The sequence below is a fragment of the Harmonia axyridis genome, chromosome 1 (genome assembly GCF_914767665.1).
Source record: "Harmonia axyridis chromosome 1, icHarAxyr1.1, whole genome shotgun sequence".
Lineage (NCBI taxonomy): Eukaryota > Metazoa > Arthropoda > Insecta > Coleoptera > Coccinellidae > Harmonia > Harmonia axyridis.
Window position 1 is genome coordinate 70,316,361 of NC_059501.1, and position 25,565 is coordinate 70,341,925.

The 25,565-nt window shown below is 30.5% G+C and overlaps 1 protein-coding gene across 1 annotated transcript in view; it reads right to left on the reverse strand.

Annotated features, from left to right (window-relative positions):
- Positions 1–24,812, reverse strand: part of LOC123670755 (tubby-related protein 4) — a 46,506-nt gene extending 21,694 nt beyond the window's left edge. Inside the window, exons 1-2 of the mRNA XM_045604300.1 lie at positions 24,504–24,812; positions 19,292–19,456 (exon numbers count right to left, since the gene is read on the reverse strand). Of these exons, the coding sequence (XP_045460256.1) occupies positions 19,292–19,456; positions 24,504–24,599 (261 nt within the window). The 5' untranslated portion in view covers positions 24,600–24,812. The remainder of the gene's footprint in view (positions 1–19,291; positions 19,457–24,503) is intronic.
- Between the last annotated feature and the right edge of the window lie 753 nt (positions 24,813–25,565).

Below are 25,565 nucleotides of genomic sequence, written 5' to 3' on the forward strand. Positions count from 1 at the left end.
TTGATCTGATTCATAAAAAAATAAACTTTCAGGTAAAATTGGTCATTTGAAAAGCCTGCTTGAAGGAATTCTAAACATTTTACGGCAAGTTGGCAAAACTATATCCTCTAGATAATCTAATCTCACGCGGATATGATAATCAGCTATGTATATGTTGTTTCAAATCCGATGCTGACTGAAAGCATCTCGAGAACAATAAGACTTCAAGAACTATATTTAAAATATTTCGCTATATCTTGGTTTCTGTTCGAGATATCTCAAAATTTCGTTTTTTTCAGTTATTTTTATGGTTATGGTTATGATACTCATGACAGATCATGGAAATTGATTACCGTTTTCGAGATATAGAAGAGAGACAAAATGAATTAAATCTCGAAATAAATGGAAAATATTGATACATAAGGTGTCACATTAAAAGAAAAAAAACTCAATATCTTTGAAACGGATGACATAAAAAAAAAACGGTAACGGGATGCTTTTCGACAAATCCTAAGCTAAAAAACTGCGTTGTTCCGTTTAAAAAACATCAACTCTATATATCTGAAACGATAATTGTTTTCTATGATTCGTTATTAGTACAATTTCTGGAAAAAACTATCGAACAGAAACCAAGAAATAGCAAAATATTTGAAACAGTCGTTTTTCAGAAACACCCTGTAACTCTATGAAAAATCATAAGGATGTTAAATTTTTATTGATAACAATAATCAATTTTGTTTCTCTGTAAAACGAAAGATATTTATTAGCTATTATTTACACTATTTACATTTATTACAAAGTTACCACTAAAACGAAAGAAACAACAATTAAAGTTTATTATTATCTCTCTTTGCTTTACTGAAATAACAAGTATTGTTGCAAAAGCAGTGTGAGTAAGAGAAATGCATAATCAATGGAGTATAGATTAAATTATAAATTAGGTGTATGGATGAGATAAAAGGTGCAGGTAAAGATAAAACCATAAGCTGAGTGTATATGGATAAAATAGTATTTATGGGTTGAAATGTATAAACAATAAAATGAAAGTGTTTATAAATGTTGTCACTCTATATAAATAGTACACATTTAGATAATACTAATAAATAAATATTAGTAGAACACAAAGTGGACAAATAAAATAGATATTCAAAAAGACAGTTAAAAACTATGTTTACCAAAATGAAACGAACTCCTCTACTGAATAAAATATATTTTTGACTATATATGTCCTTCATTTATTTTTGAAAATTGGTTTTAGGCAAGTTCCTAAGGGGTAGTCTATCATACAGGGTTAGAACTATTTAGGGGGCTACTACATCGAAAACTGTAAGAAAGACAGGGTGGCTTGAATTACAAAAAAGTCTCGTTGATTAGGGATGAGAGTGTTGGTGTAAATAGATCCAAAATATATCCAATGGTTCCCGAGATATCTCGAAAAAACTGAAAATCGAGATCATCAATATCTCACCAATCAATGATTGCACAGTAAATTTAAGGGATGTTTTAAAATCTCGAATCAACACTCTATAAGAAGTAGCTATTGGTTTTTCGGAAAAAAAAATTTTTCGTTCTCTATATCAATTTGAAAAGTTCGATAGATGAAAAGTTGAGTAAATCGAGTTCGGAATTCCCTTGGGTATATCAATTTCATATCGAACATTTTTTTCATCAAGATCATGGAATGGAATTACAGAATCGCATTAAAAATGATAATAACATATGTTGTCTTGAATTATTTGATGTCAATAAAAAAAAATCGAAAGTGAAAATTTTTTTTTTAATTTAAAAAAAAGTTTATTTCATGAATGATTGTTCTTTCCAGAAAGTAAGACATTCTTTTACAAATCGATATCTGAACGATCCTAACTGCCTCGTAACTAACCTAAGAAACCCGCAAAAAAAGCTATCGAACAGGAAATGGAAGCCATTACGCTTTTAAAAGTTACACCGAGCTAAATTGAAATATCATCGCCAAAACGGAGAAAGCCAATAGAGAGCAATCCGTTTCCCCAATCTGGTAATCTCTGGAAAAGCCACATGTCCAGTGAGGAAATGAAAAATCAATCTTCTCTTTCGATCCGCCCATTTCAATTCGCCGACAATTGAGTTTGCACTTTCGTTAAAGGAAGGAAATGGATTATCGCTTCGAATGGCTCCAACGATTCGGTTCCAGGGAGTATATCGAACGGATTTTAGTGTATTATTCCCAATAATAAATTGACATTGACAGAATCCGGTCGTATCCCAATCCCAGGTTTTGGTTTACTTTTTCCAAGATTGAGGGTGGGCGTTTTTGCCGGGGCGCCAATTTGTAGGGGCGTAAAGTCGGTTAATAAAACAATACCTACTTTTTGACATGAAATATTTTCTTAGAGGAAATATCACTCTTTGTAGTAAAATAACAAAATTGCCAAGAGTCATTTTTTAAAATCGAATAGGCGCACTCAATTATAGTTATGAAAATACTTTATAGGTCCTAAAATGTACCTTTGAGAGATCGAATAGGTGCTCTTAACTAGCAATGAAAATACAAGTAGGTACTAAAATCCACCCTTAAAATCTTTTATTTTTTACTATAGGAAACCCTATATTTTTAAACAATTCAGGACGTTTTTTAATGAAATCGACAAACATCCTTTGATTGATTTGACAAGGTGATTTCAAGTTAAAAAACATGGTAACATGGTAACTAAAATATGTTTGCATATGAAATTGAAAGATGCCTGGAAGGAATAAGAGGCCCCTTCAAAGAAAATCCAGATCAAAAAGGCAAAGCAGGACGGCAAAATTTTATTTTGCCGGGGCTACAAAATGTATAGCAGTGGCCCTAATCTTTTCATGCATAATAATCATAATGGAGTAGATATATAGAAAATTTGAAAATATGTATTACTTAACCAAAGATGAATTCATCAACATGAAAAATAAAATTATATGAAATATGAGGATAATAAATATTAAAATGAAAATATATGTAAATGATAATATAAAAAAATAAATGAAACAAAAAAATAAAATTAACAATATCAAAAACACTTTTTTCGGACACTTAAGAAAAAAACTATCTGCATAATTCATAAAGGAACTTTTCTAGTTTTAGAAATTTGACTATCATAAAAAATTATTCATATTATTTTTATACCTGTTCATTTCTAGGGGTTCTAAGAGTATTAATCTTATACTCTTATTTTCTTCCAAATGATTTGCATAGGTTGAAAACAAACTATCAGAATCAGATGTATAACTCTTTTGGTGTTTTTCCTTTTCCTTTTCTTCAAACAGGAAGATCTTTCATCTTCCTTGAAGACACCGGATTTGTTTTCTTTCTCAGTTTTATCTTTATTGTTTTTTATGAACATCTCTTAATTGTTTCTTGTTTTGAAAGATATTATATAATCGAATTTTGTCTTTAGGTATTCAGCAATCTTTTCGGAAATATTTTTAACATAAGTTAACGAAATAAATTTAGTATCAATACTATATTTTATTATATATTAATATTTTTTCATAAACATAAAGATCTGTTTTCTCCATATCTGAATCTCAAGAAAAATTATGATACAAGAACACTATCATACAATTTACCAAAACATAGCCTTTCAATAACTCAAAAGCAAGCAGAGTACCGCTGTTTAAAGTTTTTTAATAAATTACCAAAGGATATACAAAAGATTGATCAACTTAAACCTTTCAAAAAAAAAAGTTTTTAATTTATTATTGAACATGGAACCATATAGTATGGAAGAATTCTTTGGATGATTAAGAACCACATTTCTTTTTTGACACTGTTTCATTTCTCTTCTTGTTTGTAACTTGAATTGTTTTGAAATAAAGATTATTTATCATTATTATTATTATTATTATAATTTACTATTGGGCATGTTTGACTTAGAGCTTGCTTTCTTTGTTTATTACCCAAAATTTGATCAATAACATATGAGTTGTAACCGTTATTTGAAGCTATATGTTTGATTTAATTAAATTATTTACAAAAATTAGCATGATTCATAGGTATATTGATGAATCTATGGATCATACAATTGAATGCAGCCATTTTTTGATTTAACGGGTGTTTAGAAGTAGCATAGATGGTAGTATCGGTACGTGTAGATTTTCTGAAAAAAACAGAAACTATGAAAGTTTTTATTTCTGGTTATTGTTAGATCAAGAAAGTTAACTGTATTAAGTATTATGTTCGATTTCAGAAATGAATTTGATACTTGGGTGAATATTATTGATAAATTCTGTAAACAAAGAAACTTGTCTATTTGTACCTTTGAAGCAACATATAATATCGTCTACGTATCTATACCAATTCAGGAAATATTTTCTCATATTGTTGGAGTGAATTTTGGTTTCTTAGTTATTCATGAAAATTTCTGCTAGGATTGGAGTTAGTGGGTTACTCAAGATCAAACTTTCATCATACTTACAAATGGTTTCATTCAATTGAAAGTAATTTTGACTGAGGCATATTTCTAAATCTTAATCGGATTTGTATTATTTGTAACCAGTAATTCTTTCATTATTTCAATGATTTCTACTGGAGGAATGCTAGGAAATAAGTTCTGCACATCGAAAGAAACAAATTTAGAGTTGTTAGGTTGATAAACATTTTATTTTCTCAATCAGTTCTAAACTCTATTTCTTATCGAGTATATTGAATGAAATTTTGTTTCTTTGTTTATAATTGATATTAGAGCTCTGGGTAATTTAATGCTTGGTGGTTATACTATAAGTGTAATGGGGTTATTATCTTCATGAAGTTTTATCAAAAAATATAATTTGGGAATCTGAGGATCTTGGAAAAGACCAACGGTTAAATCCAGTGGCGGACAAAGACAACTGGGGGCCCGAAGCGCAAAGTAAATCTGGGGCCTCCTTGATCAAGATCAAAGATTTTTCAGATACCCCCGAAAAGATTCCAATGCAAGGATAAAAGATATCGTTTTAGGCAGCATAATAATCAAAATGAAGTGCATATATATAAAATTTAAAAATATAACTTCAACAAGGATATATATTAAAATAAAATGATATAAGAAGAATAAAATATTAAAATAAAAAATATATGTAATGCAAATATTAAGAAATAAATAAAACACATTGGTAAAATGAAATTAATGTGAAAAAAATTAAAATATAAATCTAAAACAAAAATGACAATATCAAAAACACTTTCTTCGGATACTAAAGAAAAAAAAACTATCTGGATAATTCATGAAGAAACTTTTCTAGTTTTAGATTTGGCAAATTTGACTATCATAGAAAATAAACTTTTTTTGGGCTGATTCAGGTTCGATAAACAAATTTGCCAATGCATTCGAATTTGCTTGAAAAAAGCTATTCCTCGAATAATTTTTCACTCTTCTCAATGCCGAAAAACATCTTTCAATCCTGGCATTACCTACAGATGGGCATACCTAGTTAAAAATTTTCAGAACAGATTCTACATTTTGAAACGTGGACTGTAAGCCATCAATAAGGAGTTTATTACTCTTTACCGGATAAGATAAGATAAAATCTGTCATAGAACGAAGAACTTAATCCTTGAATTGGATTTTGTCGATATCCCTACTATATCGATTAATTTTTACTACGTAAATTAATACCATTCTCGGAAAAATATTAGGAAATCATCACCAGACAATGTCCTAAACTAAACTAAACAACACTGCGATGACTGAATTCCATTATGAGTGCATCAAAAATGCATTATGTAGATGAACAATAAACGCTGGTTTACTGGTTAATGGGTTTCATATTTTGACGTTTCGTAAAAATGCAGTTTCCTCCTTCGGGCCCTTTTCTTTTCATCTATAACTTCGGTTCGTTAATTTTTGTTCCTCTGCCTCAATCTTTGATGAATTCCAAAAGAAAGGTCTGAAGGTATGTACCCATTAATAAATTGAAATCTGCTTCTTGGAATTTATACCTGCCTTATTCCAAAGTATCGTCGAAATGAATTGAATAAGAAGGTAATTCAATTCAATTGTTTGATTTCAATGGAGGTTAGAAGCGCTTTTGTTTGTATTTATGCAGGTAGCCCCATGTAGGAAGGCATATTTTCTTATCGCAACCAGATGCATTCTGAAATCCATAAAGTAAATTCCCAATTAGCGGCAAAATCAAAGGGGGTTGAAAGAAGTGTTACATTATTCCGATTTTATGACCTGAACCAAAGGGATGGCATTGTATGTTTGAACGATCACATATAATTATTATTTGTTATTGGCCTTTTAGCTCTTGTGGCGTCCGCATTATTAGCACAATCATAAATCATACTTGGTTTTCACTTTTATATTTTCGCTCAGCTTTCTTTCAATGTGTTTTGGTGGACTAATCCACACTATCCGTTCCTGACCCGTTAGCAAAATAATTGAAAAATAGTCTGATACAACAACAGCAACAAAAATATTTATTTCCAGAATTATCTTCGTGACAACAAAATGAAAATAAGTCATAAATTTTAATACTCATTTAATAAAAATTTATATTTAATTTTTCCCACTAAATCCCTGAATACAAATTCACCAACCACCCAGCTAACAATGAGAAAATGTTCATAACTAAGAGAAATGCAATATATTGAATAAACGACTATGTATATGTATTTAGCAGAACCATCTTATTATTCTTAAGAAATATAAGAAGTGTTTTCATTTCATATCAAAATCAATTATAATTTTTTTTAATCCTTTAATGTATATTAATTACGCACAGGTAAATATTTCGCGAAATAAATACCACTGTAATTTTTATGTTTATTCTGAATGAACAATATTATTATTAATATATAATTACATAATATGAACCTCTTTCAAATAAATAGATCATTTCCTTCATCCCATAAGGTGTGTATATTGAAATGTATTCCATTGCAGATTCAGCCTTTCATCTTTATGAATTGCCTTTCTTTAATTTGTTATTCACCTAAGAATGTAGATAAGAAAATCTATAAAGGGGGCTGAATTTGTTTATTCAGTAAGAAAGAATTGTGAATCAATTAGGAGGGAATTAAAGTATCAATTAAGGAATATTGATTGGAGAGAATTAGAGCTTAGACGCATTAGTCAACCATTGTATTTGAAATAATTTTTTTTTTTTTTAATAACGATGTTTTCTATACGAAAAACATTTTTATATGCAAAGTAAGTTCAATTTCAATCTTTGGATTTGAGGACTTAAGGTAAAATTAAGTTAATGAAAATAAGCTCTATAATTTTTTATTTTTTAAGAATTTTTCGACGCTGGGTACGTTTGTTTCAGGTGATTTTGAAAAAGGTATATTCAGCGAACTAGAGAAAATCTATCTATTATTCAAAAATATGAGAGTACTGAGATACGATAATACGAGTAAATATGAAGGGAAAAGACAAATGTTTATTTTTTCTCAGCAATCCTAAAATAAATTCAATTTTTTGTACAGGATTGAAATTGATGGTTTTTGTTATTGAATATTTAATTTATGTTATTTTAAAAAAAAATTAAAAGTATGCCTTCAATTTTTTCATTTCCTGCTAAAAGACCCCGATTACCCAATAGGCCAATAATAATTTATTGCATTCTACAGAGTTTGATTTTTTTTTCTTGGGGTGTAATCGAACAAATTTTTGTTGACGACTAAGTTTACTCATATCTGTAATATGAAAAAGAAAGATTTGATAACCAAGTTTGAACCAAAAATTACTCGAAATAATAGTATTTTTTTATTACCGATTCTATTGTTGATACCTTATATAGAGTGTTCCTAAATTGGAGGTAAAAATGAAAGTGAGTAATTTTAAGAAAAAAAAAGGCATATTAACAAAAGCATAAACGCTATGTTTTCGAGATATAGGGTGTTTCTTGTAGTACTTTTTTTTGTGATGCTTATACCACCATAAAATTTTTATCAATCTCCGATATAGATTTGGTTAATAAGTACCAGAACTTATAATCAATTTAATTATCACAGCTTACTAATTGCTTCATATTAACTTGGATTGTCCTGAGGATTAATAAAGGGCTATTTGAATTTTTTTCTCGAAATCGATACGACAAAACAACAAAATCAAAATGTATAGTACTGGACCAGAGTTCCTTTTTACATTTTTCTAAACTACCAGTGGTTCACAAAAATAAATTCTAAAGGAAAGAAGCGGACTCTCTTCCAGAAAAAATATCATCCTGTAGATTTGCAATGGAAATTAGCATATCACACGATGAAAACTTTAAATTAGAATATCTATGCCAAATTTAGGTTACATATCTTACGAAGGGACGATGCTATGAGAAAATCAAAGTTTAGAACCCGGTATCTCGAAAACAAAGCTTTTCGTCCCATGTTATAGTACTTTTTCTCTTAAAATTGTTTGTACCTCCAATTTAGGAACTCCCAGTATAGTCAATTCAAAACTGATGTCTTCACAAATAAATTGCAATGTGAATGAAACCCATTAAATTTCTCGATGCGAATAACTCAGTTCAGATCTTTGATAACTGTAGCATTGAAACTTTTTGACAAGAATTATGCAAAAAACCGAAAACAACGGGCAAGTGTATACCTACCGATGACGAATGGCAAAACAAAGGGGCGATGCCGACAAGCGGATAGGTAAAAGAAAATAATAAACCTTGGGCATAGACGTACTCGTAGTTCGATAAAAAGTATTCATCTTGAAAGTGATTATAAACTCATAAACCATAAAAGGATCCGATTTTTTACTGCCGTGTCGATTTCAAAGAGAATTAAAATGATTATTCGTTCAGTTCATGGAAATATTTCCATTCTTCGTTTTGCGAGAATTCTGAAATTTTAAATTTTGGAAATCTTGGGGGGGGGTTAATTACCCCACATTTCCACGCCCCTGTTTCTGTTAGGGCGGTAAATGGGTTATCTGAGGTAGTTTGGAAAGCAACAGTTTTGTTTTCTAGTATTACGTTCCTCATTAGTAGGTGGTTATCTATATGATTCAGTAAATGATGAATAATGTTCTCAAAATGACCCCTAACGATATTATTTTGATTTTCAAAACACAATTTTCGAATGATATTTGTATAAATAGCAAGTACCTACTCAGTTCCAACATAATAATTTCGTCGATTGCCGTTATAACATCTAGTCTAGTGTCCTGAAGACTGAGTGAGTTTAAAAAAGAATTTAAATATTTTTTTCATTAAATATCGGAAAACCCTGAAAAGAAACACAGTATATCTCTGTGAAAATATTCAAGGATAAGTTTAGAATTAATTATATTGATTTATTCATCATTTTGTGATTTTGTGGAGAAGAAACATCAGTATGGACAATTACTGGATCTATGATACGCTCCAGTCAGATTTGAATACACTTGACATAGTGCGAAGACACGAGTTATTGACAAATGCGGTAAGTACATCAAATGCCATATTAAGTTGTCGAAATAGTGTATACGTCAATAAAAAATTGAATTCTTCATACTAAGGGGTATTCGAAAATACTCCATGTATGTTCCGAGATTTTTTGTAGTTATCGAGTTATCTACACCACCACCTTTTTGTAGTAGGTATATTTTTTCAGTTTTTTTTTTGTGACAAGATTGTCTCGAATATAAATTTCTTATATGTAAAAGTGAAGCTAACATTTCCTTAGATGGAATTTAAGTGAACACTTTTCATAACTTTTCGTTGACAATTTGTATATTCAAATTTTCTCTTTTATCATAAGTAGTATTTAGTAATAGCTTTAATTTCCGATTCCTGTTTATAGGCAAGATATTTCTTGAAATACTTTGATGAGTGTTATGTTAATTTTTAAAAAAGTAAAAGTGTAAGAATAGCTTTAGCTGAACTTTCGCCTAATAAAGACGGTTATTATTATTATTAATAAAGCCTGTTAATAGAAATAGACATCGAATTATTGTTTTTAACGTCGATACACAAAAGAAGAGAATAACAATCTTATAAATTGGAAACTAAAGCTATTACTAAATACTACTTATGATAAAAGAGAAAATTTGAATATACAAATTGTCAAGGAAAAGTTATGAAAGTGAAAAATGTTCACTTAGATTCCTCCTAAGGAAATGTGAGCTTAACTTTCACATATAACAAAGTTATATTCGAGACATTCATGTCACAAAAAAAAAATGTGAATATAAAAACTGTCAAAGAAAAGTCATAAAAGTGAAACATGTTCACTTAGATTCCCCGTCTGAGGAACTGTGGATTACACTTTTACATAATGTGATAAGTACATCAAAATCCATATTAAGTTGTCTAAATAGTGTTTACGTAAAAAAATGAATTCCTCATACTCAGGGTTATTCGAAAATACTCCATGTATGTTCAGAGATTTTTTGTAGTTTTCGGGTTATCTACCCTTCCCGAGACCCTTCCACCTTCAAAAATTCATATCTTTTTATAGTAGGAATTTTTAGTTTTGTGACATGATCATCTCGAATATAACTTTCATATATGTGAAAGTGAAACTCCTATTTCCTTAGACGAGGAATCTAAGTGAACATGTTTCACTTTTATGATTTTTCGTTGACAGTTGGTATATTCAGATTTTCATAAGTAGTATTTATTAATAGTTTCAATTTCCGATTTCTGTTTTTAGATAAGGTATTTCTTGTAATACCTACTTTGATGAATGTTAAGTTAATAAAGCCTGTATATAGATACAGACATCGAATTATAGTTATTAACTTCGATATACAAGAGAAGAATATAACTTACATAAACGTAAAATAATGAACTTTCTAACATTGTGGCAAGTTACTCAAAATAGTATCCAAATGAAGAATCTAAGTTTTTAATGAGATACGCTCGAATTTTCAACTTCAATTCGAAATGCAAAAGGGTTTACTTTGAAATTTAGGAGGTTCCTAGACTATCCAAAACTTAGAAAAATTAGTACTCGACGTATATTATTTGAAGGTGGATATAACTTAAAATATATCATTTTTATCATTCTAAAAATTGCAAATTGAAATTGATAATTTGTTAAAATTCAAAATAGAAACAAATTAGAGTAAAATAATTCGTCATAACAACAAATTTTAGAAATGTCATTCTCCGACTTGAATATATAGTCGATAATGTCTTGAAGGGTTATGTTTTACCTATCTACAGGCGCTTGAAGATTCTTCTTCAATTATGCTTTCAGCTTTTCTAATTTTTTTACAAAAAACTTAAATTCTGAGTGACTTGGAGCAATGTTAGAAAGTTCATTATTTCACGTATGAAAATAACGACTATAATTTCACAAATTAAGACTGGGAATACCTTCATACTACAAAAAAATATATGAATTTTTAAAGATGGTAGGATAGGAAACTAATGAGAAAATTATAATTCGAAAATAGAAAAAATTGGAGAACATACATGGGGTAATTTTGAATGCCGCTGGGTATGAGGAATTCAGATTTTTCTATTATCTATTTTTTTTATTTATTTTTTATTATCCGTTATATTCTATTCAAACATGCAAATTGTTGCTTATCATTATTTTCATTATTTTTTTCGCAACTATTTATAAACACCCTGTATATATTTACTTATTTTTATTCAAAAAATATTTGATTAATATTTTTTTCTTCCGATATTTTTGGGCGCCCCTGAGGACCTTGCGCTTGTGGCAAGTGCCACCTTTGCTACGTCCTAGATACGGAACTATCCAGCGATAAAAGGTTCTATTCTGATATAAAAAATTAATATTTCGTATATATCAAGATTATTAATTAATGGATTTTTTACAACGTTTTCGTCATCTCCAATACTCGCTTTCTCTTCATACAATAATTCTGCGATAAGAGGTTTCATTTTGATATAAAAAATTTATATTTCGTATATTTCAAGACTGTCTCCCCTACATATTGTTATTCAAACTCAGTACTCAATACACTTCTTCTTTACAAGTGGTATAGAGAAACTGCCTATCACTTAAGAAATAGTTTTCTTGATATGATAGTGTTGAATGAATACATTTGAAGCAATTTCGCAAATCTCCATGTACCAGTCATTCTTCAATCCTACTAATGTTCTCTGCACAGAATAAGGCAGACGGAGACTTATTGTATTCAAATATTTTAAGGTGACAATTATCATCTGTAACTTGTCATTAAGATATATTAGGAACATTTCGTCTGAAACCATTTGTTCCATAATTCAAACCCATTGAATTCAGTTCTTCTAGTTTTGGTAATTTTGGTGGGGAATACAAATAAATGGGATCTTAATGACTTCCTATATTTCCGATAATTTTCTAGATTTTAAGTAAAACCATGGACAGAAACCTTTTTTCATTCAATGCAACAACAGAATTTTGTCAGCAACTATTTGAGTGTGATCAGTGTTTAAACGTGCGTTCTTAAAAAATATCGAAATATCTCGGAAAGAATTTTAGCATGGGTAATAATCTGTCAAGTCGGCTTGAAAACGTGAGTAAATATTGATAGACTTTCATACATATTAATAATTTTATTTGTTAATTCATCTTAGCTTCAAGTTCTAATTGGTTTGATTTTTCATTTTATACTTAATACTCAGTGAATGAAGATGAAAACTGCATATTTCAATTCTTCGATAGTTCCTGTTGAGTTCATTTCAAGTCAAGAATGATAAACTATATTTCTTATAATTTTTGAGATAAGTATAATATGATTATTCGTATTACATTGAAAAATTTTTCAAACGTAAAAAATTCAACATCTAATGAAACAAAGCAAACACTTATAGGTACCTATATCATTATTGAAATGAAATATAACAGCTTACATAAATAGTTTGATTAATAACGCATATATTTTGACTAATCGACTAATTTTATGTTATAGTTGATTGTTTCATCTTGATTTAAGAATATCACAAACCTCATGAGAAAATCATATAGAAAAATCAATAAAATTTTTTTGTAATAAGTGAATACCTAGAGCGAACAGAATTTGTACGAATTAATAACTTCAAAATGTGCACCCAATTTCATGCTCAATGTAGTTTAAGAAAATAGTAATTTTTGTTTTTCTATTTTTGGATTCTACATTTCTCAAATTTCAAACTATGAATCTTTTGGGGCGTTTAGCATTTTTTTTCTTTTATGGGAATAGTTGAGCAAATAATTACAAAACGTTCTTATTCATTATTACCTACTTTTCAGTATTCAGCTACTCATTATGTCTATTCATATCTATCCATTTATTTAGTGACTAGTATTGATAATATTTCAAACAAATTAAAATTTATGGATGGTTCTGCAATTTTGCTCAACCCAAAATGAAAAATGAATTACCTATATATTACCATTCAATTTTTTCAGGAATACTTCCTCTCTATCATTACTGAATTATTTTTTAAGCACTTGTTACTCAAACATCGCAATTCGTTATGGTGTCTGCAATATTCGAATATCGAATGAAAAAATATTTCCATAACAATGATGGTTCAGGCTAAGTTTGTTCATATAAAAACATATCCCGAAAGTTTATAAAGAATTTCAGGAGAATTGTATAATCACTTCATCCAGATTAACTAACTGACAACAATGACATCCAGTTATATGGTCTCCAGAAGCGCAATAGGCGCGCGAATGAATTAGCGCTCAAAATAAAATTTCCCAATTAAAATCTATTAGATTTTGATATAAATGAATATCCGCTCATCCCGAAAAGATAAACAGGAATTGTTCCTAGAAATTTTATGTAGAATAGAAAAAAATTTTCATAAAATATTAAGGCTCACTTTCACTATGATAGTAACTATCACACCTACATTATCTGAAATTTAATTGATTACCTTTGAAATATAATTTTCCTTTTCTGAAATATGATTTCCTGTTTCTGAAATTCAATTCACTATTCTGAAATACAGCTTAGTTTTTCTGAATTCCAACTTCCTAATCTGAATTTCTATTTCGTGTTTCTGAAATTAAATTAACTATTCAAAATCCAATTTTTTTTCGGTTTACATTTTCCTATTCTGAAATACATGTTTCCTTATAACATTTTATACTCTTGTTAACACTGTCATAAAAAGAGACATATATTTATATAATAAAGCCTACACATCTTCCAACTGGAACATGCTTTGGGTTTCTGAAAAGAACAACAATTTTCAAAATCAATATCTACATCCATTTCTTAATATTCTAAAAATAATTTTTTTTACAGTTCCTTGATTTCTTCCCCTGCTTCCGAAAGCAAAATCAAAATCCGGATGAACCTCCAGTAACAACTCCTCTACATGAAGCTGTGAAAATCGGAGATGAAAGAAAAGTAATAAAATTGCTCAAAAGGAAAAATGTCAATGTGAACATCATGAACAAAGACGGTTTCACACCAGTACATTTTGCAGTAAAATACGGATATCCCAACTTGATAAGACTCCTTATGGAAAAAGATGGTGATATTAATGTTGTAGGATTCCATGGTTTGAGGCCTTTCCATATGCTCATGGTTTCAAGAAACAAAACTACTTGCCTGGATGAGATACTCAAATACAAACCCGAGATCGATGCCAGAGAGATTTTGGGAAACACAATATTGCAGATAATGGTAATGATCGCACCAACGAACACTCATGTTATAATGAAACTGCTGGAGCATGGAAGCAACCCCAACAACTTGAATTCTGTGGGAAATAACTGTCTACACAATATTGCCATGTTGGAGCAAAACGTAGGACTACACGTGACTACGACTTTAGCTAGGGCGCTGTTGGAAAAAGGATTGGATCCTAATTGTAGAAACACAGCAGGTAACACCCCATTGCATTTTGCAGCGAAAGGTAACCCAACTCTAGTAGGTATTTTAATAGAATATGGGGCAGATATGAACCTAGTGAACAACTATAATGCAACAGCCTTCGATGTGGCTGCACAAGTGTACGACAGGTCCGTCATAGACATATTCATCAAGCACATAGTCTTGAGAATACATAGAGGCTTGCCAGTGAATGAATCAATTCTAAAACAAACACGTTCTTTAGAGTTTTTTAGAAAGTGCACTTCAAGATATGAAAATGAAATGACAAACATGCAAAAGATGAAACTACAGGAAAATTCAACAATATCTTATTATGACGTATTATGCAACAAAAAAAAGAGAAGGAAGGCTATCAATGATATCACTCTCTATCGATTTGTGCACAGTGACAGGTTAAAATGCGTCAGCTATTATCGTGACGTGTGGAAAATTGTACATAGTGAAATAAAACAAATGGATCATGAGGCACTTTCTTATCGAATTGTTGAAACAATCCTAGGAGATAAATTGCCCCATTTGTGTATAGAACATATTGCAAGTTTTTTAGGACCGAAAGATATACAAAAACCGGGTATGATATTGTATGAATAATTCTTTCAAACTTTCTTCATAATATTAAGTACTCAAGTTCCTGATATACAAAACCAAGTGAAATTCATTAGCCAGTTCCTTAGAAATTAGCTTCACTGTTATGTTTTCATTTCTCATCTAGATAGGTAAAAAGTTTCTCAGAATTTAGAAATTCAACACTCTTGGAATGTAACATATAATGATATCTAATCATTGATATATAATATACTTTCAACAATGTTGAATTTAAATTTTAATTAGGAATTATTTGACTCGAGGACAAAACAAAAAGTTTGTCAATAATACTCGTTTTAATAATTATCCATCTTGAAATGTGTCATACTCTAGTTGTATTTGGGCTTGTACCCAAAATAATGTGATAATACGTATGCCTAATGATTGATTCTATGAAGAATCAATTATACCTTATTCATTTTCATATGTACCTAATAATCATTGATTTTTTTGTATATATTGTATATATTTTTCTGTATTTATAATTGTCATTGCCATCCAACTAATAAACAGGACATTTTAAACAATATGTTACTTTTTTTTCACTTTAGATTTACATATTATTTATTGCACAAGACGAAAAATCCGTATCTTCGACAGTGTTTTTGAAGTCGAGACGGCAGTCGAGAATATAATGCCATTTTTTCGAATTTTAGTTTCTTTGTGTATTTTCCGGAAGTACCAGATTAATCCACACAGTTAGAGGAATTGCGGTTTTTACTCATTTAAAGTTCTTCCTCGATCTCTGTTGAAATATTAATTTCAGGTATAGAGTTTGCTTAAATAACCCCCACTAGTTTTATACGTAGAATCGACTGAAATAATAAAAATTATAGGTTTTAATTTGAAAATCTTGAGTTTTGATTAATTTGAGTTGTACAAGTTCATGATCTTTTTATAAACAACCTGTACATTTTTGATCCGAACTGCAAACACTCTTATAATACTATGTATTTGCCGAATATAAAATGAAATACGTTTTTTCGAGAAAAAAATTCCTGCAGGAATATTCAAAAAATGTGAGTCCCTCTCGCCACCATTTTTTTTCAAGAATCCCATCAACTCATAATACGTCGAGTTTATACCCAAGTTATAATGGCATATAGCTAAAATTGTCATCAAAAAAGCTATTTAATTATGGAATAATATACTGGGTGTGCTATTTGAACGTCTAATAGGGCATCGCTGTGAATAACCCTGTATAGGTATCATCTTTTTCATATATCATGAAAATTGTTTCATAAAAGTGATAAATGACATTTATTGGAAAGTATCATTTTTGTTTTTATAGCATGTCGAATTTCAGGTTCTTTATTTCGAAAGAATGTGGAATTTAGTTAGGGGTAACATATTTGAAACCTTGAATAATTCCCAAGGTTGGACTTCAAAAGAATTATCTGGATTACGTAAGAATTTGTACTTTCCCGATATCTCCAAGATGATAAATTGATTGAGAGGGGTAGCCAAAATTTATCTAATTTAAATATTGGCTACGTCACTGAATCATATCTGTCCTCGTGATAGCATACCTACTTATTTTAATTATGTAAGCATAGATAACAATGATATTTCCAAATTTGGTGAAAGTTCCGAATTTGCATAATCTTCAAAAATTCATTGAACAAAGTCAAAATCATTAGAATTGAGATGACGCCTCATTATTTCTCAATGGAACGTTAGAATGATCAATAATTGATGGAATCTAATCAAAATGTGATCCATAAAAATGAGTAAAATAATACTATTATGTTTTACTCTTTTTTTATAGATCACAAATTGATTAGATTATGATACTAGTTTATAACTGAGTCATTAAAGCACACGCAACAAGGTTGAGGCATAGACATAGAGGCTACGAGTCGGAGCTATTGCTTCATGACCATTTTTGGGATGAAAAAATTTCAATAATTTTAAAATTGCTTTTTAGATCCTTCTGAAGAACTTTTATTTCGCGCCTACATGTCGGCATGTGTATCCGCGTATCCTTTAGGGATCCACAGCTTGATATTCAAGCTACTTGGCTTGAGTTTGACTTGATTTCAAGTCAAGTACTAGTTTTTGAATCTCAAGTCAAGTCAAGTATTCATTTATCAAGTACTTGAATAATATCAAGCTACTTGATTTTTAGCAGTTTTATTGTGTATAGTCACATCAATTAAAGAAGGAACCTTGCAAAAAACACTTATCAAATCAGTACAAAATAAAAAATAATTAAAAAATAAAGTTTCTTAATATTGAAAAACTTCCAGGCTTTGTTTGATTTAATAATTTCCCATCCAGGATCTGAGACACTTGAGTCATGTTATATATTTGTCGCCTAATCTATTGCGGATTTTTGTAACTGTAAGAGCAGCTCTGCCAAATTGTTTTTCAACGGAAGCTGAAGATGCTGGCGTTGATAAAAATTCCCTGATCATTTTGGCCAAGTTTGGAAAGATATTTCTCTAATTCTGTGGTTATTCCGTTCATTCTTCCAATTCTTGTAGAACAACATCGTGCGAGAATATATCAGAAACGCACAGTTTTCATGGTTATATTTTATTATTCTATGTTGGAACTCCGAACTTTCCGCCATGGCTTTATCTGTCAATTCATCAATTTGCCTTAAAGAAATCAGTTCTGCCAACCAACATTTTTTCAATGCAAAAATCACTAAATTATATTTATGGAAATATTTCAATAATTTCAATGAAAATGCAATGAATTAGAGAAAATAATGTATAATACTCGTACAGAAGGCTCATTCTACCACTCGTTCATTCCAAAACTCGCCACTTCGTGGCTCGTTTTTGAATTTTGAACTCGTGGAAGAATATCAATGCCTTCTGCACTTGTATTATAAATAACTATTCTGAAACTACCAAAATCTACCGATATATTTCATAGAAATGTGAGAAAACTACTAAGTCACACTGGTGAATGTGTCAGTCTCTCAGCGCTCGAGGAATCCCCTTATTCAGTCTAGCGCGCACGAGATTGCAGGAATATATGTCATGCGACGCGTGCATATCAAACTCAAGTAATATCAAGTAGATTGATATCAAGTCAAGCAATAAATATCTAAAATCAAGTCAACTCAAGCTCAAGTTTATAATTTTTCACGATCTTGATTTTCAAATTAAGTAGTTGGTTGAAATGTCAAGCTATTTGGCTTGATGAATCCCTAGTACCTTTGTAACAGCCATTACATCTGAAATGAAATTCTCACTCAATTTCGTTTGAATATATTACTGGTGTTCGGTTGATGATCTCATATAAAATTCAGCTTTTTAGGATTAAGCATTCGTTTTGAGCAAGCAAACGTCTCGCGTTTTTCTTGTTCCATGCTAAAGAATTGGTATGGATATTCAAATTGGTTCTTATTTGGTTTCCACAGAAATTTCAGTCTTCTTCGAAATACAGTGTGTACATAAATTAAAGAATAAATTCATTATCTAGAAAAGGGAAAGCTTTTCGATAAAATCCGAGGACACGTCAACCTTTATTTCAAGATGTGCATCTTTTGAAGTTTTTGTGGTAGTGTTTTCATTTTACATAAGGTAATTTTCGAGAAAATGAATATTATAATGATTTAAATATCGATTAACTGAGAACTAGGATTACAAATGGATGTAACAAAACTACTCGACGATCTTTCACTAAGGTTCAACGAGAATTTATTGACCGTCTTGGATACTACCAGGCTCAGAAAGAATAGTTTGAACATCTCATCAATTAGTTTCTTCAATCAACTTTAAAATCGTTATAATATTGATCAAATGTTCGAACTGAAGTCCTTTTTTAAGCCACGCAGTATCCAAGACAGTCAATAAATTCTCGTTGGACCTTAGTGAAATTTTATTGAATAATATTGTTACATTCATTTGTAATCCTAGTTTTCAAATCCTCTATATTAAAATCATTGTAACATTGATTTTCTCGAAAATTTCATTATGCAACATAAATACTTTCGTAAAAATTGTGTTGATTACGCATCTTTTCTTGTTTGTTTCTTTTTAACTTACCTCAGATCTGTGCCCCCTAAGGTTGTGGTTGGTTCTCAGTGGATAATCAACATTTTTCTTACAGTGACTGGTTGTGAATGTCACACCAACAATTCCCCGAACATTGCCAGTAGCAAGCCAACCCTCTTGGTAGTAGTTGGTCCTGTTTAGTTTCCAGCCTTCATCCTATAATGAAAATAATTCTTAATTTAATTTTGTTCCGCATATACTGCTATGCTATGCCAAGAACTTATCGGAGAATTGCTCCATTAAAACAAAATATACAAAGGAATATACAGGGGTTTAATTAATATTTGACTCGTTCTTCATGCGCAAATTGCACCCTCTGAGACCATTTTAAAATATGAGGAAAGCGCAGACTTGAAGTCAGGAGCTTTTGGACACTCGTTCATTCATGTGTCAATTAAAACTGCATTAGAAAGCCATATAAAATTATTTACGTATATAAAGGGTTTTCCAATGATAGGTTTCATTTTTATATTAAAAAAAGAGTAAAGTCCGAGAGGAATCCACAGATTTTCATTTCTTTGTAAGAGAAAAGGATGCATTTAACGATAGAAATCATATCCTTTCAATGAAATTGTCCATGACCAATTTACACATTAGCGGTATTTCATCGATAACTAAACGAATTTCATCCTTAAGGTCTATAATCGATTGTGGAGCATTGGCATAGACCTTAACTTGCACGTGGTCCAAAGGTGTTAAATTGCAAGATCTTGGTGCCCAATTCTAATAATCTCTTCGGGAAATAAAACGGTCAGAAAACTTATATTGCGATTATTTCATTGTTTGTGTGACACGTAGCACTATCTTGTTGAAATAAACGTCGTCCACATCAATATCTTCCAATTCTGGCCATAAATATCATTAATCATAAGGTCGGTAGCATTTTAGAGTGTTCGTCAACACTACAGGCTACAGCAGCAATATTCCGAGTTGTTCTTGAGCGACGCACACGGTTTCAATTTGTCTTATCACTAATTTGCCCCAACAGCTCAAATGTTTCCACCAGTTTCACTATTACTGCCCGAGAAGTTGCTTCACGTCGATCCAAAAGTAGTTTAGTTTTGCGAACTCTGCGAAATTTTCACCATTTTTGTGACGAATTTGAGTAATTTTAATGCTTTGTTGAAGCGTATTATTTACTCAAGTAATGTCCTAGTTTTTACTTGCCAAATATCAAAAGAAGACAGCTTCAAAAGTGACAGCTGTCAAGATAGAGAGCTATTCAAAATGAAACCTTGACCCACCCTGCAGCTCTTGATGATGGTTTTAAGAATTTAATTTGAGATGTTTTATTTTTTTGTGTAAAATGGAGGCACATACGACAAAAAAACATGAAAGATTTTTTATCACAAAATGAATGAGCAATTCACCAAAAAAGAGTCAGTTTTGGAAAAACTAATCCTCTGGATTAATCCAGTGGAAATAATTTTGTTTTATTTTATTAAAAATTATATAGCAAACTATAATTATTTTTTCATGCAGAATCACCCACTGAAGTTCATCTTCCTAATTCACGAACACCCTGTATATTGTAATCACAGTGAATCCTCTATTACCATCAATCCATTAATTCTTTCAGAAATTTGTAGGAAAGATGATTCAACCAAACTCATAATTTAGTAATTTATATATCGAGGGTCTCTATTGTTGTGGTCACCCCTTATTGTGTCTTACTCTTATCTCCCTTTTGTATGTCGATACAAACAAATCGAAGTAAGGGAGTGTTTTCTTAGGGAATAGATGGCGGGAATATACAGGCTGTTAATTTATTTCAGGGCGTGTTTGTAGAGGTTGAAATATGCTCAAAATTTCATTTAAACCAACACCTTAGAATGTACCCCTGAGACGTTAAATCACACCAGCCAAAACCTTTAAAAAATAGTATTTTGCGATTATTTTGTCAGAATTCAACTGATACAAATGAAATTCAGTTAATAGCAATTTACGAATAGGCTGAATTGTTTTTAATAACAAAAAAACAAACTGTGCCAATAATTGTAGCAATGCTTGCTCGTCCTTTTCTCCTAAAAATGAGCACTCCGCAGTACGTTATTTTCAATCTTGTAATGCTGTTGTCTACTGAAATACTTTAATTTAGGTAAACGCAACTCACTCCGTACATTTAAAAAAGTTGATATTTCATCAAATTCGGACAGGTTTTAAAGTGATTTTCTAGAAAAATTTCTTAATAAATATTAAATTTTATAACATTTAATCAATTAATAATACAATAAAGTATGGACCGAATCAATTAAACATTCCACTAATCTACATAATAGAGATAACGATTACACAAAATGGTTATTTTATAATTTCAAAATTATGATTGTTAATTGTTAATTTCGAAAGGAGCAATTTCCTAATTAATATTGAAAATAACTGAGGAGGTATGCAAATAAATTATTCTTAAGTAGTGCAGTACTTATTTTCAATTAGGTTGGTGTGTAATTACTGTTGCAGCTTTCCATTGTTCTCATTGAAGATTTTTTCCTTTCATACAATATTCAACAGATCACGATTAATAATCAACATCTTTCTAGTTGTTCAAAGTTTTGAATTATTTAAACTGATATTACTTTGCTACATTTGATTTGGTTTGAAGTGATTTGGTTTATTTTGAAAATAGTTTCTACTACATCCAACTAAAGTTCGGGTTGTTTCTTCCAGAAGCTCGGTAAATTCAATGATTTAGATTCTAGACAGTTCTCAATATCTTTCTATTTATGTCTATTTTATATCATTGTCTTCGATTTTGTTGATCAGTTTGTCACATAATTTTTCCAACTTGGTTTATTTTTCCAATAACTCCTTATCATGATGTAGTTGACTATCTTTTTCTTCTCAGCCTCTTCTAACAGACCAGAGCATTCGAAGTCATTTGCGTTGTTGAATGAAAGACTTTTTTTGTAAAATTGCAACTTCCTATTCCAGCCTCTGATCCACTGTGGTTCCTTGATAAGAAATGTCGAAATTCTCCAAAATTTATATGTTCTTATCGTTGTAAGGAATTATAGAGTTTCAATGGTATGTTTGTTATAACTCTATTACAAAATTATCAAACTGACATTAGTCCATTCTTGACATATTTAATTTACAAATCCCCGCATATATACTAACAGATAGTTCGGTAATGTAACAATTTTTCCGTATTTTTCGTTGTTATTCAATATTTTTCTTATAGCGTTTTCTATATTATATTCATTGCAGATCCCTAATGAATACTTTTGCATTAAAATCCAAACTGGTTGGCTTTGTTGCTTCGTTCAAACAATAAAAAATGAATGATAGTATGAAAAGATCTTCAAAACTAAACAAACAGTTATTATTTCAATTAATCAACTCTATAGATTCATTAAATATGTACTTTTAGCGAACCAGAAGAATTTTCTTTCGGGTGGAATAATCAAATATAGTTTACCTCTGGTATTTCATCTGGCACTTACACATCCATGTCAAAGATAAAATGGAGAAGTCACTTTTGGAATTTTTGTCCTCCTTCACAATTTAAACAGATTCCAAATATAGATTCATGAAAAGCAGTCATTGTCGACACTTCCATTATTGTCATTGATGATTTTTGCTTTTCAATCGATATTCAACAGATTACTATTAATTACCAACATCTTTCTATTCGTTTGAAGTTTTGAATTATTTTGTATTTGTTTTTATAATAATTTTCATTTACACTCACAGATAGTTCGATAGGGTTTCAATTTTTTGTATTTTTCTTTGTTATTCAATCTTATTCTTATAGTGTTTTCTATATGTAATTCGATTAGGATCCCTGATAAATAATTTCGCATTAAAATCGAAACTGATTGGCTTTGTTGCTTCGTTTAAACAATAAAAAAATGAATGATAATATGAAAAAAATCTTGAAAACTAAGCAAACAGTTATTATTTCAATTTATCAACTCTATAGAATCATTGAATATGTATTTTTAGCGAACCAGAAAAATTTTCTTTCGGACGGAATAATCAAATATAGTTTTCCTCTAGTATTTCATCTGGCACTTTACCCAGCCATGTTAAAGATAAATTGGAGCAAGCACTTTTGGAATGGATGGTTTTTTTCGAAATGTAAATGCATTTTGTCCTCGTTCACAATTCACACAGATCCCAAACGCTATAGATTCATGCAAAGCAATCAGTGTGGACACTTCCATTACTCTCATTGATGATTTTTTCTATTCAATCAATATTCAACAGATTGCTGTTAATTATCAACATCTTTCTAGTTGTTTAAAGTTTTTAATTATTTTTTATTTCTAGTTCTATAGTTTGCCTATAGCTTCTTTTCAGTTCTAGTTCGATACTGTTTTAATTTTTCCGTATTGTTCTTTCTGATTCAATCTTCTTCTTATAGTTTTTCTTTATTTTATTAATTTTAGACCCCTGATAAATACTTTTGCATTAAAATCAAAAATGGTTGGATTTGATGCTTCGTTTAAACAATAAATAAATGAATGAAAGAAAAGATCTTAAAAACTAAACAAACAGTTATTATTTCGAATAATCAACTCTCTAGAATCATTAAATATGTAGTTTCAGGGAACCGGAAGAATTTTCTTTCGGATTAAATAATAAAATATATTTTACCTCTGGTATTCCATCTGGCACATTACCCATCCATGTCAAAGATAAAATGGAGCAGTCACTTTTGGAATTGATGGTTTTTTCGAAATGTAAATGCATTTTGTCCTCGTTCACAATTCACAGAGATCCCAAACACTATAGATTCATGAAAAGCAATCAGTGTGGACACCATAATTCTCATTGATGATTTTTTCTTTTCAATCAATATTCAACAGATTACTGTTAATTATCAACATCTCTCTAGTGGTTTAAAGTTTTTAATTATTTTTATTTCTAGTTCTATAGTTTACCTATAGCTTCTTTTTAGTTCTAGTTCGATAATGTTTCAATTTTTCCGTATTGTTCTTCGTTATTCAATCATCTCCTCATAGTCTTTCTTTATTTTATTCATTTTAGATCCCTGATAAACACTTTTGCATTAAAATCAAAAATGGTTGGATTTGATGCTTCGTTTAAACAATAAATAAATGAAAGAAAGAAAAGATCTTGAAAACTAAACAAACAGTTATTATTTCGAATAATCAACTCTCTAAAATCATTAAATAATATGTAGTTTCAGGGAACCGGAAGAATTTTCTTTCGGATTAAATAATCAAATATAGTTTACCTCTGGTATTTCATCTGGCACTTTACCCATCCATGTCAAAGATAAAATGGAGCAGTCACTTTTGGAATTGATGGTTTTTTCGAAATGTAAATGCATTTTGTCCTCGTTCACAATTCACACAGATCCCAAACACAAGATTCATGAAAAACAGTCAGTGTCGACACCGTAAACGAGTTTTCCGTCGGAAAAACCTGTCTTTTCCCCATTCCACAGCCTTTGAACTATGATCGAAAACTAAACACGGCCAGAGTGTTTGCCCGAAATTCCACTACACATATTGATTTTCGTTTTTGGAGTAAAACGTCAAGATCTTGGCAAAACCCTGCGATAGGATGGCAGAGCTGGCGCATTTTCCGGTCGTGGGTGTGCGCAACCCCGGCGCGCATCGGGAGTTTTCCCTCTTTTCCCCAATTATCCCGTCTTCGAATGTTAATTAACATGGGGATCTTCCGAATTCATAAATACGTTAGCGTTGGGGTATGATTTATGTGTAAGGCTTCCCGGAGTTCAAGGAGAAGTTCATATATTTCGTGATATTATTTCTGCATGGACATAATATTGGATTAACATTGGTTATTCGGCATTTGCGATGTATATTCTGCGAGGATTTGGTGCCGAATGTTGGCTTCTGTCGGTTTCGGTATTATCGATAGATTTGAACATTTCAACTCGCAAACTACGCTTCAGAGACAGTCCTAAACAACTTTGGTATCAGGTCCTTGCTAAAGCCTTAATTTTCACAATTCTTATATGATTTTAATGAAATTTAGTATGGGTATACTATTTGATCCGTAGATAGTCTGATAAAAAATTCAGGTTTTCCAGATAAAAAATACGCCTTGCGTATTGTGAATTCTCGCGGTATTTCAATATCAGGCGTTCTACCACTGTTATGTTGATGGAAATTCATGTAAGTTTTCAGTTTGGACCATAGTTGGTCCCATACAGAATTCAGCATATTCAAGTAAAGGTTGGTTCCCTGAAAAATTCAGGTTTTCCAGATGAAAAAATGCAGCTTGAGCATTGTGAATTCCAGGGGCATTTTCATATCAGGAGTTCTAC